This window comes from Corvus hawaiiensis, chromosome 8 (genome assembly GCF_020740725.1).
Source record: "Corvus hawaiiensis isolate bCorHaw1 chromosome 8, bCorHaw1.pri.cur, whole genome shotgun sequence".
Taxonomy (NCBI): domain Eukaryota; kingdom Metazoa; phylum Chordata; class Aves; order Passeriformes; family Corvidae; genus Corvus; species Corvus hawaiiensis.
Window position 1 is genome coordinate 18431991 of NC_063220.1, and position 20271 is coordinate 18452261.

At 42.1% G+C, this 20271-nt stretch overlaps 1 protein-coding gene across 3 annotated transcripts in view; it reads left to right on the forward strand.

Moving 5' to 3' along the window:
- The first annotated feature begins 6624 nt into the window (after nucleotides 1-6624).
- Nucleotides 6625-20271, forward strand: part of ARHGAP22 (Rho GTPase activating protein 22) — a 131624-nt gene continuing 117977 nt past the window's right edge. The window contains exon 1 of one of the 3 annotated variants that reach the window (XM_048311896.1): nucleotides 6625-6956. In XM_048311896.1, the coding sequence (XP_048167853.1) occupies nucleotides 6923-6956 (34 nt within the window). In that variant the 5' untranslated portion in view covers nucleotides 6625-6922. The remainder of the gene's footprint in view (nucleotides 6957-20271) is intronic. The other 2 variants (XM_048311897.1, XM_048311898.1) reach the window with 2 other exon arrangements.

Sequence of the window (20271 nt, forward strand, 5' to 3'; positions counted from 1 at the left end):
ATTTTGTTGGGTAATTGGAGCAGACTGATCTTAAGACACAAATGGAGGCGTAACTGTGTAGGTAATACAATTAGAATCAGAGATGTGAGCACAACAGCACAGTTAAGTGGAATTTGGTCATGTTAAGAAACTTCATTTTGAAGTTTGAGATGCTTTGCTTGCATAATGCAAAATCCAAACAATGTGAACTACTCCAATAAATTCTCATCCAGCAGGTCAGTTAAGCATATATTTCAATGTGAAGCTTGTGAGCACTCTCTCATGATTTAAATTAAGACTTCAAATGCTTTTCTCTATTGGAGTCAGGAAATTAAGTTCAGAAAGATCAGAATACATTTCACAGATAATTTCTGTGAGAGGAATCACCCATTTAAAAGAGGCAATGATGAAGCGAAGACCTTCAGCTGTGATTTCCCTGATTTGACAGCAGTAGCAGCCCTCAGACCTGCGATGATCTGAAGGTGATAGTGATGCAAGGGCTGGAGAGAGAAGTAGCATTTTGTTAGATCAAAAGATGTAGCAGCAGAAAAGAGGCTTTTGGACAGACTCACAAAAATGGTGACAGAAGGAACCTCTGGAGGTTACTCAGTCCAGCCTTCTGCTTGGAACAGAGGTAGCACCGAAACCAGACTAATCTAATCATCTTCAAAGGCTGACATCTCCCCTACTCTGCAGGTATCTGTCTCAGTGCTGCATCATCATCCTCCTGGTCAAAAAGGTTTTCTGGGCTCCAGTCTGAGTTTCTAAGGCCCAAACTTGGGGGCACTGCTTTTTTGTTTCAGCATCTGTACTAGCAGATCTTTGATTTTATACTCTGAAAACATCCTTTAATTAATTGTGGGTTGATATTAGATTCCCCCATTAGCCTCTTTGCCAGATTAAGCAAGTCTGTCTCCCTCAGCTCTTCCTTGTAGGAGATGGGCCCTAGTCCTCAATAGTCTGAGTAGCCCTTATTCAGATGTGAAACAGATTTCAAGCCAAGTATAATTTGGGAACAATTTATTTCTGTGTACCTTAATTGTGTTAATTCTGTATTTTATCTGGCTGTGAGACAAGCTGCAGTGTCATTGCCATTCTATTTCAGATTGGAAAATATCCACTAGATCTTGTATGGAGCAGAACCAAATAATTCGAAGTCTCTGATCTGCCCTGGCACTTCCCCAGCAGATATTGCAATGGTTAAAAGAGTTCTCTCTGCCTCACTGATAAAGCTATCTTCTAGACACAAAATTAAGATGGCCACTAGTTTTCCATACAATTAGCATCCATTCTATATTTAATTTATCTCCTTATCCTGTGAAAAGCAGATGAGATGCAATACTTGGAGCCATCCTGTCTCAGTATCCTTATGACTGCCTTCATTACCAAAGGAAACTTTGCTTGAAGTCATGTTTAGGAATATGGCAATAGCAAGAGTTTCTAGTACTAAAGGGGACATATAATTTCTGATCCTGGTTTTGCCCTCGGTATAATAAGGATGATACCACAAAGACACAATAGGAAATATAAAAAAATTAAATAAGGACTAGGAACATTGTCTCCCGGTTTATGAAATCCAGAATATCTGGATTTGTAATACACTTACTGCTTTTAAGAAAGTTTTTGCATTCATAATCTAAGTCTTGCTTTCCTGTAATACATGAAGGTGCATCACGAAACACATTTGGAAGTCTTTATTGGATCATTCAGAATTGTCTATCCTTTTTTTTACCACCTCTTCAATTGCACTGCCTAATAGCTTCTCAAAAGCTGAAAATTTCTGTCAAAGGTTTCGCTTCTCATTAGAATAGTGCACCTTGACCTGGTCAGAGATCACTGTTTATAACAAAATCAGAAAGGGCACATCAACAGCTCTAATGTTGGTTAAGTATAAACAAAAAAAAAAGGGAAAGAAATCCAAGTCATACTTTATCTACTATGAAAAATAAAGTTCTTAAAGTGCTTTTGGAGGCCACCTATTTTTCTTACTCACAGGGCACTCTTGAATAAATTTGGATTACATTAAGGTCTTTCCAACAGCAGTAGGTGAGATCTTGCAGGGATATAGGTACACTTGGTATATGTTCACCACTGCACGCAGAGGAGAAAAAAGTGCTTTTTACATTGACTGTAACAGAACAATAAAGATACACAGGAATTCCCTAGTTTCACTCTGAAAAACATTAAAAATAATTCTTTTTTAGTCTCCCCCTTAGCCCTCATTCCTGAATGTAATTCTGTAAGATCATAGTTCTGTCCTTTCCTGGTAGTCATGATGTGTTTGGCACATTCACTGCCTCCTGCAGTAAGCATTACCCCTGGGAAGCCCAAGATGTCATTAGGCTTATGCATTTTCTTACTTTTCAGCCAAAGCTAAAGAAATTGTTCCATTCTTTGTCCCTTGGCATTAGATAATCCCTGAACTAAAGCTTTTCATGAATTACCTTTTTTTCCCTCAAAGATACCTTTGAACTTCCAGTTGTTTCCAGAGCTGCTCTAGAACATCAACACAGCTTTCTCCATTCTGCATCATCAGTTTATGTGGTACTCGAGAGGCCATCTCCAAAGAAAACCAGGGTAATTCTCTCTTCATGGGTTGAATGTTTCTTGCTATAACTACTAAGACTGCCAGTAAAATCACTGGTTACTGGCAGCTGAAAGACCAGTGCCCTATTTCACCTGGAAAACCATCTGGCATCATGAGCATCAAGAGTTTTCAAGTGGTGATCACTTAGCCTGTAAACAAGGGTTATATCAAACTGAAATTTCTTCTGGTCATTAGATACTTGAAAAGTTGTTGATTTATGCACAAACTTCTTCAGCAGAATTTCACAGTTCCTGTATACATAAGCATTCAAACTTGCCTTGCAGAAGAAATGCTGCTGCAGTTATTGATCTCAAAATGCTCACCACGGTTTTCCTTGGTTTTTTGGACCCTTTTCTATCAACTCCACTTTATAACATATTAGAACAGATTGCAATTTTGGTTACAGTCTAAATAAACTGGATCTAGAGTTCCATGGGGCCAAAGTCCAGGGCGATTTGAGCTTGGGCTTTAATCCAGGTGCATCATGCTGATGAGCAAAGAAAACGTTATCAGTCAGCTAGTTACAACAAGTCCTTGGCCTGCAGATGGAAGCAGAAGATGAGGAGGAGGAAATAAGGATATACCGTGTGATAATTGGTAGGTGACAGCATGCTGTGTGTGCAGCCTGGGGAAACAGAGATCCATTCAATCCACCTCACAACAGCTCCAGCAACTTCACTGGCCCACGCACTCTTCCGTCTCAAGCACCCGCCGTGTTTCTTAGCCTCCAGTCATCAGCCTTGGCGCCAACAGATGAATCATATCTTCTGTGAGTGTCCCTGCTGCAGTACCTTATTATCATCCTCTGCAGTTAGATAGCACTTGCCAATCCCAGACCTCAAAACACTGCATTAATATGGATGTGACCTGGGATTTAATATCTTGCTTGTCGCCATGGGAAATCAGCTATCATTAAGACAAGAGACCCCATCTCCTCACTCTCCTTAAATTCTCTAATCCCTAGGTCACATCACCTGCCTTCATTATGTGTGCTTAACAATCAATGGTGAACACTTCTGATAGAGAAGAGTTTTTCCACATTCCAAAAAGGCAGCAGATAATTAATGACCACATTTATTTTTAGATTCACATACGAGTCACAGTAACACTTCTGCAGTATGTGGTTAGTCAACTGATTTCTATTTTCTAGCTCCCTAGATGCTTAGAGCTCTGCAATTGACTATCATTCTGGATTTGACCAAGCAGAGGGATATAAGCACGAGAGCAGTGGTTTGCAGCAACTGGTACACATCATCACTTTAGTGTTCCAAGCCATCAGTCCCCTCTTGACTCAGATCAGTCATAAAAGCCCTATTGCCTACAGCCCAGCAGCTTCCTAAGTCACTCTGAGAAGCCTACTAAGTGGGACCACCCTTAGAGCCCAGCTCTGGAATAGAATGAGCAGCAAAACCCCTTTCCTCCCTAAGGGAGAGAGGGAGAGCACAGCAGGCCAGGCCATAGTCCCCACAGTACCTGAATGAAGTAAGGAGGAAAGATTGAGAAGTGGCCAGGTTCAATCAGAAATCAAGCTCATCAAACACATTTATGATGATGAAGAAGCAGGTCTAGGGTCAAGCTAGGAAAACACCCCATGGCTAAGAGTGAGAATTACGTAGAATAAAGATTACCAATGGCAGACACAATCTTCCAGTTACTAGGTAGCTCCACAGCAGTGAGGGACATGCAAGGCCAAGCTGAAAACCCAGTCTACCACTACAGCTGCATTAAAGACCAATATTCCTACCAGATAGTTTAAGCTGGATATGAAGCCCAAGCCTGGGCTTAAATAGAGATCCTGGACCTATGGGCGGAGGGTGTGGATGGTGCCCATGGGAGGTGTGTTAAGGCCATTAAGGCTATTAATGCACTTCAGGATCACAATACAGGTTTCTCTCATCTTTGCAGAATGTGCTTACATGGGAGAATATCTCTGCTGCTGGGATGGAAAGGAGCTGTTAAACTCACACAGGAGAATTAAGGTAAATACAAACTGTTGAGATTACTTCCTCAGTTTACGCAGTTCAGCACACAAACTTTAGGGATTAAACATTCCCATAGGGCCTGGTTCCTTCTAGAAACTTGTGCTACCTTTCTACTTCATCTACTCTTAGTGTTTCTTTGAGGAGCTATTTCTCTAAATTTTCAGACCAAAGCATTGCAGCCAGCATGGAACCACTTACTGGAGGTGATGGTTTTGTTGTAAGGTTTTTTTTTCCTCTCAGCTGGCTTGTTTGTTTTAATTTCGTTTGGTTTGTTTTTGGGGTTTTTTAAAATCCCTGGCAAGCAGTTTACTTTCCACAAATAATGCCTGAGAATTTCAGACCTGGACTTCAGACCAATACTTAAATGGGAGGAAAAAATCCCAACACACATCCCCCCCCTGGCCCCCCAACTTTCCAAGTGTTTAAAAAAGCATTTAAATTATGTTTCCACTTTAAAAATTGCTTTAAGAAGGGCTGAAAATGTTTAAGTCAAAGTAAAATATTTTAAACAGTGTCAAATTGAATATTTCCATTTGCACTGAGTATTTTTCTTTTACTTAACAAGAAAAACTTAGAAGTTAGCCTTTAGTGTTAGGCTGTTATTTTCTTGAATGTTTTCATTTTACTCTTAAAAATGATAATTATTTATATAGGTCATGCTATATTATTTTTTTCCCAGAGGGGAAATCAAGTTTTCATGGGAAGTGACTTAGCGGGATGAAGTGTTCTGTGCTTCCCATGAGGTTAAAAGTTCAGTCAGCTTTATCCCTTGTCATGTTTACTGTACACACCTTTTGACTTCCTGCTCAAACTGCAAAATGGTGTGTATAAACAGCACCCAAACAGACAGGAATTGCTAAAAATATGGAGAGAAAAAGAGTTCTATTAAGTGGTTAGTAGGAACGACTTTTTGATCCAGAGTCTCAGGTTGGACAGAAAGGCAGAAGTGTAACATCCCTCTGCTGATGCTCCTTCTGCTTGTCCACAGTATCAGGATGCTTGTTAAGTTTGCTGGCCAAGAGATCACCAGTTAGCTATTCTTCATTGTGCTGAAACCCAGCTAAAACAGATGATTAGTGGGGAGATAACTGCAGGAGGCTGTGTGTTCAGAACTGAGATGGTAGTTCAGATCTCACTTCTATCCTCACATACAAGTGTGTAAATCTGAGTTCATGCCACCATGAACTCAAAGATTTACAATCACTTATTCCACCAGCAGCAAAAGGTCCAAAATATCTCAGCCATTGCTGCAGTCTGCACATTGAGAAGTACAACCTCTATAAAGTGCCAGAAAACCTCTTCCAGTATTGGAGATACAACTTGATAGCCAGCATTAAGTATCCGAGATATGATAGATCTGGTAGAGGAGAAAACTGCCAATCTCAAATGTCTTTTGTCAGTACAACTCAGCAATACAAACCTGCAGGGTGATACTGCAGGGCACGTACACTGCTAGGGGAAGTATTTACCCCCTTTTTGGCACTCACAGAAGGAACTGCTAGGCAGATGGAGCTAAGAGCAGCCCAGGGTCAGGATATGTCCATTACTCAATTATCATCTAATTATCTATTTATATTTTATAGACACTACTTAATAGTTTCTATCTATTTCAACAAATGTTTGTCCTTTCCTCCTCTTCATTACTGTCTGCAGAACTGCAGACTTTGCCTCCCTCCCGGGGAGGAGTGAGGGTGAGCTTAGCAAACAGTACAAATAAAAATGATGGGTGCTAAAATGTCATGCAATGTAAAATGTAATGAAGACATTCCCTTGTGCCCATCCTGCCAGGCTGTCAGTGCAGGCAAGAAATATTTTTCTCAGTCACAGAGAGCAGTGGGTCGTTTCTCCCTCGGCTCCCCAGCTCTCACCGGGATGCCTCCCCGGGAGGGATGCAGGGCACAGCAGGTGGTCCAGCACGCCGCTGCCCTCAGGACCACCGCTCTTGGTATTTCTTCCAGCGCAGAGGAAATCCCGCTGAATCAGGCTCAGCTCCTGATCTGATCCTTGTCGAGTCAAAGCATCTGTTGAGCGCACGGCACCGGAGGAAGCCGCAGCTCTGGAGCGGGGCTGAGCGCTGCTCCCTGGAAGCGGCACATTGATCACACGGCCGCGTGGCCAATTAGCGGCAGGAGCCAGGGCCAGCCCTCGTGTCTGCGCGCTGGTGATCTATCGGCAGTAATTACCGAGACACTTAATGCCTAGTTTGGATGGGAATTAATTCGAGGCCGGATAAATAATGTATTAGGGCTTATTCAGCCCCGCGTGAAGCGTCGCCCCCGAGCCAGGGCTGGAGCGGCGAGCGGCGGTGGCGGCGATGAGCGGGGCGGCGGCCGGAGCCGGGCGCTGAGGCTGCGGGCAGCGCCCAGCCGGGAGCATGCTGAGCCCCAAGATCAGGCAGGCCAGGAGAGGTGAGTGTGCGACCCGTGCCCCTCGCGGGGTGGGGACGGAGACCATTGCTGGCGCGGGGAAACTTCGCGGCGGCGGACAGCCTGTACCGCTGCCCGCGGAGTGTCCCCCACCCCGGCTGCAGTGGCTGCTGCCCCGCTGGCTGAAGCCAGCCCTGGGGAGGGCAGCGGAGTGACTGTTCGGGGAGAAGGAAGCAGAAGGAGGAGGAGACCTGTGCTGATGTTCACCAACGTGGTCTGCAATGTCTGGGATGAGCAGCAGGGATAAATAAAAAAAAAAAAAAAAAAAAAAGTACTCTGTCCTGGGACTCGACGTAGTCTTTTCACCCCTCTACTGGTTGCTAATGCTGTGTTTCTAACGCTGAATTCATTATAACGGCTGGAGACAGGTGTGCCTGGTTTACCTGCAGCATCTTGGAGAAGCAGTTTGCTGTAGCACATTATCCTTGCAGGGCTGGAAGCAGGAGGTGGAGATACTATTTCTGTGAGCTGTGGGCAAGACAAAAGGAAGGAAGGAAGAAAAACCTGCCCTGGGTTTGCAACAGCTGCTTTGAGCAGTCATTCGGAGCTGCGAGGTATAGTGTGCCATGTTTGTAAAGCAGTGAGCTGGGGCTGGGCACAGCCGTTGTCTCGATGTCAGGTCACCTGGAAGAGATGTTCTGGCAGGGGATGAATTCTGTGATCTTCAGGGGCAGCACCAGTTCCTCATTTGACATGGCATTTGTAAATCATCATTGCCACTCACAAACTAATGACAGTGTCAGAGGGATATCTTCCTGCATATTGGAAACAGATTAGATGAATGTAATTTAGAACCTAAAGCAAACACAGAAGAGTATGTAAAGATTAGGGTTTTCTTCAGCCATGCCAGCATTTTTTAAAATAGGAAAAGTGTCACTGCTTCTAGCTACTGTGATTCTGAGACAGGTACTTTCAGCCAAATGTCACTGCATTGCATATTGAAGCCATATTACGTGATTAAAAGTCCTTAAAATACCATCAGCCCATTAAGTAGCTGTTAGCATCTTGGAAGGAAGAAGCTTCCTGCCATGTGGAGGTGTCAGGATCAGATATTTACTGCCACACCCACAGTAAAGTCATAAGTACTTATTTTTTAGTTACACAATGTTGTAGAAGTTCAGCAAGCCTTTTGTAGATGCTGCCTCTTTGCCATCCCCCTTCTAAGGGAATCTTTTAATATATGTTATCCAGCATTCCTGGCAGCTACTATAGCTCTGATGAGACAAGCTAGATGATGCTGCTAAGGTTGTACCGGAAGGCTGTGTCATGCCTGCCATTCTTCTGCTTTCTTCAAACCACCTGGAAGAGACTAATTTGTGCACTAATATATATTGAAGTCTGGTTATGGGACAGACATGTGTCACTGTTGTACCAAGAACAGCGAAAAACTACACGAGTCCAGTTTCAGGATAAGTGGCCAAAATGGCTATATTTAGTTATATAAATCAGCTTATATAGCTTTGTTCACAAGGGTGGCATGACACTATTGGTCCCTTGATCAACCACCTTCTAGAATGATTGGTGGAGGCTTTACAACACCCATTCAAAATATTTTCTTCAGTGTACCATAACAACTTGGAAAACAAGTTTGCAAGTGCAAGATAAAGCCTTGGTTTACAAAAACCTAAAATTGTTTCTCACTTAGCTTGCATGAGAAAGAAAAACTTCACAGGATGCTGCAGCAGCTGGAAAATTCCTCTGCTCCTAGCTTTTTAGTATCCACAGACATGCTAGATTCCTAGGGGCTATTGATACTTAGGGGACAAACTATAGTGTACCTTTGTGATTCTATTTGTAGCAGTACATGTCATTCTCTCTGGGTTTGTTCTGTTTGGTTCATTAACTGTGCAGTGCTAAGTTTATTTCTGGATGAATTTAGAACTCATGAAAAGAGCTGGGATGCTGGGTTTGGAAACTCCAGGAATTTTCCTACTTTTGCAATGCTGTGGCAAAGCACTGGTAACCTCTATCAAAGCCTACCAAGTAGGACCTAATCCTGCAAGGTTCTTCTATAGCTCTTGTTCACAGGAACTGTAAACAGGCCATTCTGAAGATGCTGAATGCTTCTTGAAGGTAAGTGTCCCACCTTGCAAGATTGAGGTGAATGGGAAGTGGTAGTTCATGCTCCCTGGAGTCTCAGCTGGGATTGCAGTGAAGATTCAGGTGATAAACGGTGGACAAACATTATTCAGAAGGCTGTGAGAATGTTCTGCTTGCAGTGAACATCAACAAGGGCCATTGATCTGCTGCAAGCTGCTGCATGAGTTTGGCTGACTTTTCAGAGTAGTGACTGTTAATTCTGCCATTGAAGACTTCGTTGTGTAAGGGAGGCAGTGTGACTTCTCTGAGCAGACAGATTGAAGAGAAGGGACAAGGAAGGATACTCAGGGTACAGCCTGTAGTTTTACTTGAGTGTGACAGAAGGCAGCAATGTGGCTGAATCTAGGGATGTCCATGTATTTGTAGAGTTCTTGAGGTTCAAACCCCTATGTGTGTGTGGCTAGCTGGCTCTTTGCTTCAGGCTCCCAGCATTTGTGCAAATAGGAATTCTTCAGCAACTTCTTTTTTATTTCCAGTTCTCTGCTGAGAATGTACCTTTAAACATTGAATTGTGATGCTGTCATTTTTGGTTGAGTTGTAGACTGTCCTTAAGAAAGCTCCTGGGTTTAAAGGCATTCAAGCTTTTGAAAATGCGGTGTCTAGACTTGAGCCTGAGATCCAGGGTGTAGTTCCTAATGTCTGTGAAAAGGACAGTAGAGAACAAAGATAATTTGCTTTATTAAAAGTAACTATTAAGTATAAGGCAGTCCTTGCCGTTCCACCAGCAACCTCACATCTATGACTCAGAAATCAGCATTCAGAGGTACATGTTCTTTTCATAAGATCTAGGAAGGTGCAAAATCTCACAGACTGAAAATCTTAATGTGCACAAATGGGCCTTCTGGGAAATCATTCATTCTGGCTGGGTCTGAATGGATTTTGCATTATTTTTTCATCTATAGGGGTTCATGCACAGCAATTGGCCGAGTCCAGGATCCCAAAATGAGTGACTGCAATGGAAAACATCTATTTTCATATTCTTTTTATGTGATGGGGCATAAAAATATATCCTCGCAGAGTGGAAGCAAGAGAACTTTCCATATGGATTGGAGTGAAGGCAGTTTTCAGACTACATTCTTCAGTCCCAAGCATTTTTGTTTCCTTGTTTTTAAGAGATTAAAAAATGAAACAAAGCATTTGCTCCTTGGCTTGAAAAGTCCCAAAACGGTTACACCTGCCCAGTTGCATTTAAATGTGCTAGAAAATGGAAGCTGGAGTAACTACAGGCTTATGCATTTGTATTTTAATGAGTGATGTGATTGCCCTCTATAGAAAGAGAGTTAGCCTGCTGCCATGATATATAATTTACAGTATTCCTGTCTTCAGCACTGTCGGTCTCAGTTGTAGAGGCACCAAGGATAATCCTTGTCTCCTTAGTAGGACCTTGTACTTTTGGGTGACACTCTGACCTATTATTTCTGTTTGTGACATGCTCTTACATATGTTACAGTATGTTGAAAGTTTTCCTTACAGTCATAACAATTAAACTTTTGTTTGTCTGTTTTAATTAAAACTTAGAGCCTGGGAAAAGTGATGGGAAACATTTTGATTAGTTAGGCTGCTGCAAATGTACTGGTATCCTTCACATGCCTGTCGTAGAACTGGGTTATTTCCCTCATGCTGTGTGAAGAACCATCCCTTCACCAGCCAGTGAAAGATGGAAAAGAGGAGCTCTCCTGTGTCTAGTGCCTCTCACCAAATGCCACCTTAGCACCTGCAGCCTCAGCTCTGCACAGGGCAGCACCGGTGCCTCCACAGCCCCACGCTCAGCTCTGGATTGAGGGGCTGGTGCTGTACACAGCTATCCCAGAGCACTTGGGAGGCCAGCGCCTTGGCACCTCCAGCCTACCAGGCAAATGGTAACACCCAGTTTCTTACTCCTGGAACCAAGGTAAACAGCCCTGAAGCTGTGAACTCCTCCAAACACTTCCTTCAGCCCTCAGAGCCCACCAACATTGCTGGGAGCACACGAGGCCCTGGGGTGGGAGCAATCAGAGTGACTCGTGCAGCTGGCACAGCAGAGGCACCATTAACGAGGAGCCCACCTGTGAGGGGGCGGTTCACTACCCCATCCTTAAACAAGTGATCCTTTAAGGCAGGAGAGGCAAGTTCAGGAGCTCTTCTCTGGAAGGTATGTGGGTAAAAGGCAAGGATGAGGTGTTGGTAATTTGGTTTATAGCTCAATTTGGTAGAGGAAGGCATCTCTGAGACCGTGGGGGGGAGGAGGAAGAGGTGGTGGCAGTAGGGCTGCCTGCAGCATAGCCTTGTGTTTTGTTATTTTGCTGTGGAGGAACTTAAGATGAAGCTGCTAAGTCTAAATCCTAAGGCAGGGGTACAGGGGCTGTGGAAGGAGGCATTGGGCTGGACCTGGTGCATTGTTGGACTAACTTCCCTGAAGGTAGCATGAAGAAATAGGAGCAGACTAAAGGGTGAAGCGTAGGGGACAAGTAAACTATGAGGGTCCCTTCTCACTATGTGCAGCCCTAGGGAGGTGAATGAAGCATGGAGTTACTTGTGTTCCTCAGTACAGGGTTAGGCTCCTAGCATTGTGCTGTTCTGGTGCAGGGGTGTGTGGCAAGGAGCTGCATTATAAGCTCTGGGCTTTTTTTTTTTTTTTTTTTTTTTCTCTCTTGTCCTGATTTAGTGGCCATTTGCATATAGAGACAGGGTCAAGGAAGTGATATTTGTGGGATTCTTCAAGAGACAGGTTTGCGTTCTCGCTCTTACTTTGTGGCATGTCCCATGAAGAAGGACATGAGTTGTTCAAAGGTGTAATCCTCTCATTTCTGTAGAGATACTGCTCTCGAATTGGATACATGGTGTGTGCTGGAGTAATTGCTGCTATTGGCAGTAGCAGCTTTCTGTCCCTGCCTGGAGGCACAGGCAGGCAGTCATTCTCCTTAGAAAAAGCCCTGAAAAGTTTGCAGGCAGGCACCAGCTTATTAAGCACAGGCAATCTGAATTCAAAATAACGAGCCATAGCTTCACCTCCTGGGGAGGGAAAGGGGCCTTGAGAAAGAGCAGTAATTCAGCTCTGAGGGCAGCTGGATGGCTGGGGAGACCACTTGTGGGGAGGGAATTAAATATTAAAAAATCACGAAGCCATAGGCTCTCTAATTACTCGTAGAACATCACTGAGTGAGTACAGGGTGAAACTGGAAATTAGTGCATAAATAGCACAGTGGAAGCACTACAAATGTTAGCACCTCTCTCCTGAGAGAACAGTCACCTGCTACTTTTACTACCTGTATAAATGTATTGCTCTTAATTGTAAGATTACTGCCAGAATGACTTTCTTTCCTTGCTGGCCTTCCCTTTACATTTATGGTAAATTTTAGGCAAGCACAGCAGCATAAACAACTTAATTTGTTTTCTTCAGCTCTCTGCAGTATGGGCAGGGGTAGTTGATGCAATGATAAAGGTTCACTGGTGGGAAACTCCTTCCTGAGGCTGCAGCATGTGCCATCTGCTGAGATGGAAGAGGAAAGGATCTGTGCCTAGACTCTGTCCAGGCCTGCATGTATTTAGGTATTTAAAACTAATATGGGAGAGGGAGGCTCCTACTGACAGTCTTTCTAATATGTATTCCTTCCACCGAGCTTTTCTGTGCATCCTTTGTGCCCAGTGAGCTGTAAATTAGTCTTTATGAAGAGTTAAATAGAGGAGATACTAGGTTTTTGCTGTGGTTGAAAAAAGTTACTTGTAATATCCTTCCCCTTAAAAGCAGGTGTTCAGAATGTTATGCTTCACTAAGATTGTCATCCTGTGCACTGGTATTAGAAAAACCAACCTGTGGTATAGGAAATAAATGACAAGCTGCATATGTTGTTTCTAAGGTGAGAACGGATTCTGTTGCATGGAAAGGGTTTGGGTTCTTTATGATCTCTTTGGAAGAACTGTAGGCCCAGGGTTAATACTTACTCCTTTGCAGACTTCCAGTTTAGGATGAGCCACCTTTGTTTTATTAACCAGTGATGTCACAAATAATGATGAGTCAAATATCTGAGTACTTAGATTCAGAGTATGAATTAATGTAGGAGTAAGAATTCCTATATTTCTTCTGCTTTTGTCCCCCAGATCAACCCTGGCAGTGCAGCAAGTCAGTCAGCTGTTGCATACATAAGGAAGCAGAATTTGTTCACACATTGAAAATAGGTACAACAGTGTTGAAATAGGCAAAATGAGCTCTTGGTTCAGTGTTATGCCCTAAAAAGCAGGGTAGGCATGAATACCCTCCTGATCTTTGGATGACTGAAAGAAGAGAAATACAATGTTACGGCTGAATTCAGGGGTGTTTATTGCTGACAGCGGCTGGGTTGTGGTATCACTTTATTTTATAGCCAGTTGCTGGCAAAAGGCCTTGAGAGAGTTTTCTCTACTCTAGATTATTTTTTCAGTCCAGAATAATTTTGGGAAGTGATATCTCATGGAGCAGGGTGGACAAATGTTTGGTGCTCATAACATCAATTTTAGGAATCATTGATGCTAGCAGACACTGCAGTGTCTGAAGAATATGTCCCATGTTTGGCATGGCACAGACAGTATTTAGCAAAAGCATGTGGGTGACTGGAGTGCTTCTGAGGAGCCCGAGTTGTTAGGCAGCAGTGGACCTATGTTTATGCTGTATCTGTAGTGCTGTAGAGCTACAATCTTGATCAGGATTCCACAGTATTTGATGATGTACAAACTCAGGCCACAGTCCCAGCTCCAAACTGAGTGTTACTGTGGTCAGCATTTTTTTGTTAGCTCCTTAATCTACTGTGGCTGGAAAGATTATTAAAAATTAATAGTCATAGCCATAGAGAGGACTGCAAGGGGCTGCTGCTGATTGCAGAGGGAGTACAAGTATTCATTCAGCCTTCCTTCTGTGACCTGATTTGACTCACTAAAATAGCAGCAAGAAAAAAATCTGAGAACTTTCTACCATTACAGTGAGCAACTTCTCTTATAAAAAGGTCTCACCTTGTTAGTGTAGTGTGGGAATGTAAGGCTGAGTGTATTGGCAGATGGAAAGAGCTGAGTGGAAGTAGAAGGAAAGGAATAAGACTTTTTTCTTCTGGCAGTGGTAAGCTGTAGCTTAGTGTGGTTGTCCATGGGACTACAAGAGATGCAACAGAGATGCCTTCAGCAGTGCTTTTCAGGTATGCAGTTCTAACCAACCAGATGGAGAAGATGTACAGCTTGCAAGAGGTTGTGCCAGAGTTCAGTGGGAGTGGAGAGCTGGTGCTTGGGTTTGCTAGATAGCTTTGTAGTCCGCAGTGTGCAACAAGTGCATGTGCTTTAAAGCAACACATCAATTAGAGACGACCTAAGTGCTGATCTGTCCTCTGAATAGTCTGCAGTGGATCCAGATGGAAGATCTCAGAGGATGGTGCAGATAAAGGGACTGGAAAATACGGTCTTTTGCTGGGAGCAGTTTCTGTACTTGTTCTTACACTGTCAATATGGTCTGTAACTCTGGTTTTGCAGTAACAAAGGACATGGGCTATTTCACTTTACTAGATAGTAAATTGGTAGGTCAGTCTGTTGTAGCAGAAGAAGTCAAGCCATCATCTTTCCATCCTGGCACTTATCCATGATCTAATGCTGGTGGTTTGAAAAGACTGGCATGGCTTTGTGTATTTGCAGGGTGCTTTTGAGAACAGCTGGTGGCAGGTTACCTGCAGTATTTAAGGTTTGTTCATTGACAGTTGTCAAAATTACTACCTATTCCTACAACCTGAAACAGAAATTCAAATTATTTTGCAAATACAAGGTTAAACTCTTTAAATAACTGTTCTGTGGAGTTGAGACCTGCTGGCCTTCTTGCTGATAGTGACAGCAAATTAAGTTTGGGACTGCTTTGTACAATAGCTGAAAGGTCTCCAGTGTGAAATGTCAACCAGCAAACCAATGCCCCTTTATGGATAGCAGTGTATTGCCAAAATACTTAGCTTTTCCTGAAGTCCAGCATGCCATCAATTTGTAACAATAGTTTGAAGATGAATGTCAGTTGTTCTTCAGGAGAAAATGATTAAATTATTCCACTGTCTTTATGTTTTGTATTGTATGGGGTGGATTGCATTGATTATCAAATATACTTGGGTTTTCCTTGACTTGTGGAAAGGTTCTGCATTAATGTTTATCTGTTTGTGCTACTGTATGTGTGTTCTCTGATGTAATAAAGACAAGGCATTGCCAGGTCATTGGTTAGTATATCTCATGGAAGCCTTGAACTTTGTGTTACTTGAAAAGAGGACTAAGATTGAGGCTGATTTTTTTTCTTTCTTCAGTCTTATCCCCCTGATGCCATGTTTCGATAAACGACCTGCATACTTTTGAAAGTAACTCTGCTCAGTAAAGTGGCTTTTATGGTCACATCACCCAGGTCACTGGAGTATAAAATTATTTTTCTGATTTACAGTGTGCTTTATACAGAGCTGGCTATGCCATTTGTAAGGTGGTGAAAAGTCATGGCTGTTGAACACCACAAAGAAGTCCAAGATTAATTTCTTCATTCTAGCCAGGGAGCGAGCAACTTCCCTCCAACTAGTGTGTCTTTGCCTCGTTTCTGACTGTGTTCCATAAATGCTGTGCCAGTGGAACAGAGGCATCGTTTTTCTACATATTCTACAAAGGAAATACTGTGATCTTGTTGAAGATAGATGGAAAACCTGAGTCAGCTGTGGTGACCCTAAAAAGGCTATAGGCAACTTGTAATGTGTGTTGCTGTACCTGAGCTTACGGCACGGTGGGGCTACACAGCTTTCAGAAGCAGATCCAGTTATGTGTATTCCAAGTGTTGTTTGGGTGTGCCTAACCTGCTTACTGGCAGGAAATCCTGCCTCCCTTTCTGCCAGGTACTGTCAGCATGTTCACCCTTAAAAAGTGCTGATATGAAGCATTTATACAGTCCAGTGTTATTCTTCAGAACTCCTTGGTGCACATGGAGTTTGCCAGTGAAAAAGCACTGACTGATCTGGCAGTGCAAGACATGCGAAAACAACCTTTACAAAATAGCACACATCTTAAAAGCAGAACCCTCAGCTTTTGGACTTTGAGAGGAGATGGAACTGTGTTCTGGAGATAGGGTGTTCCTTCATGGACAAGTCTAGTTTCCCAAGCCATTTGGGCTCCTTTGTGGGCATTCATCTTTTCTTGTCAGAGTCCTTCATGCTGGCTCAGATTCTTTAGCCATAGCCGAAATATGTTTTTTGGTAATCTCCTTTCTATTCAGACCTTTCTTCACCCCTCCCCCCTCCCCCCCCTTTGGTATTTTTTTGCTCAAAAGGCTATCTATGTGGTTGGGGGGCAGGGTTATTTGGGTTTGGTGATTGTTTTTAAACAGAATGTGCTTACCTACAGGTAAATAATGTATAACCAAAGTTTCTGCTGTTCAGTTAAGGGCTGAAAGGTATTTCAGACTGTGAATATAGCCAATTTCTAACAGCAGTCATCCCTAGTCTGAGAGTGAAATTACAGTGGTTTATAGTATAGTATATTGTACTAGTTTATGTTGGATTTTACATTTATGAACTGGTTTTTGGGAATGCAGTTTTTCTTGCAGGACTTTAATAACAAGTAAATATTTATACAAACAGATCCACCAATCCTTCAGACTTTAAGTTTTTTTTTTTTTTTTTTTTTAATCTGGTTTGGTACTTTCAGTCTGGTTTTCCAACCACTGCACAAAATACAAGTTAGTAGACAAACATATATAAAGCTGTCTCCCTGCTTTTCCTTTGGTTGGACTGTAATGTTACAGAACTGCTTCCAGTGTAATGCCTGCATAGGGGTTTTTTTTGAAAAAAAAAAACAAACAGAAACAGGTTTCCAGACCCTTTTATTTTTTCCTTTCCTGTTTTTATTTTGGCTGAAAGAGAACCAGATCAAGGGAACGAAATAGAACACAGCACATCACTTTGCTCTATAAAATGTTCTGAGCAGACAGGTGCAGCTTTATTGAGTAGAAGTGATGGAGCACAAGCTGGCTCTTATGGTAGTGTTTCTGAATGTGGCAATTGTCATCCTGATCACAAAATGGGAGCAAGTACGTGACTGTGTAGCACCTTTTTGTTTCTGTAGAGATTGCTACTCTGTCTTGAGGGAACTAAAAGCCCTTGCCAGTTCCTTAGAAATATTAAATATTCTGACTAATTTCTTTGCTTATTGTGTTTCAAGATGCTTAATTCTCAGATTGTGCTGAGGAAGTATCTTGGTTTTGTTTGTGCTTACTGACTCTGGTATCTTAGCAATCAAATTCAAACATAGATATGGTTGTGAGATGGATACAGAAAAATCTAAACCAAGTATTTTATTGCCTACAATTCGGTGAAAGGAAATTCAGGCATATTACTTGTGTTTCCAGTGAATCCTTTTTATAAGGCCAAATTTGAATTGAGTAAACCAACTGAGAATATTTTTTATGGTATGGGAAACCACTTCCCTTTGTGGCTAGTGCTTTAAACAGACTATATTAGAAATAATATGTAGTGTCACTGTGTCATCAGACTGAAGGAACACCAGAGCAAAGTGCCTTTATTGTAGGACAGTTTGTTGGCCAGAATCAATTATAATGACTATATTGATTTTAGCTAACTGCCTATGAAATTTCAAAAGATTACAACTTTAATTGATGTTGAATTGCATTGAGTTGATTGATTTCCATGTCTGGTTTAAGCAAGTACTTACTGAGTGCTCAAATCTCTAGTGGTGTTCAGAGCTGGGAGAGGGAGAGCAGAAGAGATTGTATAATGTTGCCAGGCAGGATTGAACTCAGGAAGGGGGGATGGTATGGATAGGGAAGGGCAGATGTTGTCTCTGTTATGTGCATATTCAGGGTAGAAAATAGATGTGATGAGAAAACAGGAATGTGGATATTGCTTGGAGGCAGGTCTAAGTTGTAGAGGAACTCTTGTAGTGGTGTATGGCCCCTCTGGATAGGGATCGCTGCCTCTGTAAGGAATGGAAGTGTGGCTCCATCCAACTTGACCCACCCACTCCTTAGGATAATCTTGGATTTTACCATTAGAGGCATGACAATCAAGTGTGGTGTTTTGGAGGGGAGTTTGTTTAGTGTAGTCTCAGGCATTTGCACACTGAGTGTTAAGCATTGCTTCACTGCCTTTGCTTGTATTCCTCCTCTCATATTCATCTCGATATGAGAACTTCCATATGCCAGTGTCACTTCCAATCACAGGAGTATTTTCAAGGTCTGTAATTCTGATTCTTGCCTTACACAATGATTTACCATCCCAAAATGGCTCGACTCGTTAGTGCCACCTATGTGTCTGCCTGGTCTGTTGTTACCTTGCCGTGCTACAATTACCTGGAGTGGGCGTGGTGTGGGTGTGTGGTTGGCATTTCAGTACTGCCGTGCTGTGCAAATGAATCCCAAACCTTTATCCGTGGAGAGTTTGAATCCTTTCTACGCTGATTTCTGTTTAGAACTTATGCATATGGCTAAATCAATAATCAACTAATGACAATGTGAAGAGCGAAACCAACCTGTGTGGCGTTATTGAAAACGCATTACTGGATCAGAACTCCAGAGCATGTAATGTATTTGCTGAGTTGTGAGTCTGATTTATTGATTTGTTTTCTTCCTTATGTTCTGCTGATTCCATAATTCTGTTAAATAGATGAGCACAAATAATATATTTCTACCATTAAGAATCAAGGTCTTGATGTACTGCATCAGATTATAGAAGTAGATATTTTGATCTCAGTAGTCTGAGATAGCTGCTGCTTTAAAGGCAGGCTGTGCTCATCTGTAAAAGTTTTCTTCTGACCTCTATGCAATTATTATATTCTGTGAAGCATGCAGTATAAGCATCAATGCTGTTAATAGCCATAAATAATTCCTCTTTCTAAAAATTTCTATCTGATCCATGTTGTTGACTTGCAGATGAAGTTGCTAAGTATCTCCCTAATGAAATTAACTGTTACAGTCACGACCAGAAACTTAAGGAAATGGAAAGCTAAGACAGCATGAAGAATTAACAATCATAGCAATTGACTGAGATGTGGTGCTGCATAAAATAAAATAAGAAAAAGATCTGCATTCTCCAGAGACTGATTGTGAAAGCTTTAAGTCTTGGCTAAAATAAATAATTACTAGGTGAGCTGTACAAGTAGTACCAAAGCAGGAGTGAGGGAACATACAAGGTAACATATTTGGGGTTATTTCAAAGCAAGATGTTTGATGTCTTTTGTGAGGTCTGTGTCAATATAGATGGTAGGTTTCCAGTTAAATAAAATGAATTTCTTAGAGGGAGAGGTAAAGTAGCAGAGGGTGTATATACTACATGCAAGTCAGGAAAACTGGGGGCTGATGGCATTTTCATGCTTAAGTTGGAGAGTGCTAAGGTACTTCAGTGTGGAGATAGTCTAACATTACCAAAATCCATCTTTCAGTAAGCACCTAATTGGTTACTTTAATAGCCAAGATGTTGCCTAAGAACCATTATAGTGCCTTTGATAAAAGCAAATGTTTGGGATATTTATTTTTGTAATGACACAGTTTGTAACATGAATGTGGAATGGAATCTGGACAGTCTAAACCAGATTACAGTTTGATAATAATTGTAAAGTGTGGCCTGGGATGAGGCAGAGAAGTTTCATTTGACTCAGTTCCTATGGACCTCTGCAACAGAGATTTAAACATGACCAGTGAGTTTTGTTACAGCCTGTGCGTGAGATGGGGTCCTCCACATCCTGATGGGGAGGGGCCAGGTGTTCTGGTACCTCTGTAACCATCTGCCAGAGGTTGCTGTGCTGCCAGAAGGGCCGAATTAAAGCCTGAGGATCTTGGCTGCATGGGGGAAGGTGGTTCTTGATATATTTATGGGAATGAAAATACCTGTCTGAGAGAGCTCAGACCACAGTGAGTGAGCTTAGAGAATATGCCTGGATACATCAAGGCCTGATTTTAAGTGATTTTTTTTTTTTTTTTTTACTATTTTTTTAATGTGCAGAAATAATCAGAATGAAGGAGTATTGGGTTACTTAGGAGAATCCAAAAGTTGCTGGTAAACTTTACTAATGTATGACTAATGCTATATATTAGCTCACATTGAATTCAGCAATGTATTTTAGGCATAAATTAAGGGAAGAGTAATTCTGAAAAAGCTGCGATGCTGCAGCAGCACTTCTTACAACATTTCAACTTTTAAATTAATTTTTAAGTGAAACTAAAAACAAAATAAAAACTTAATTT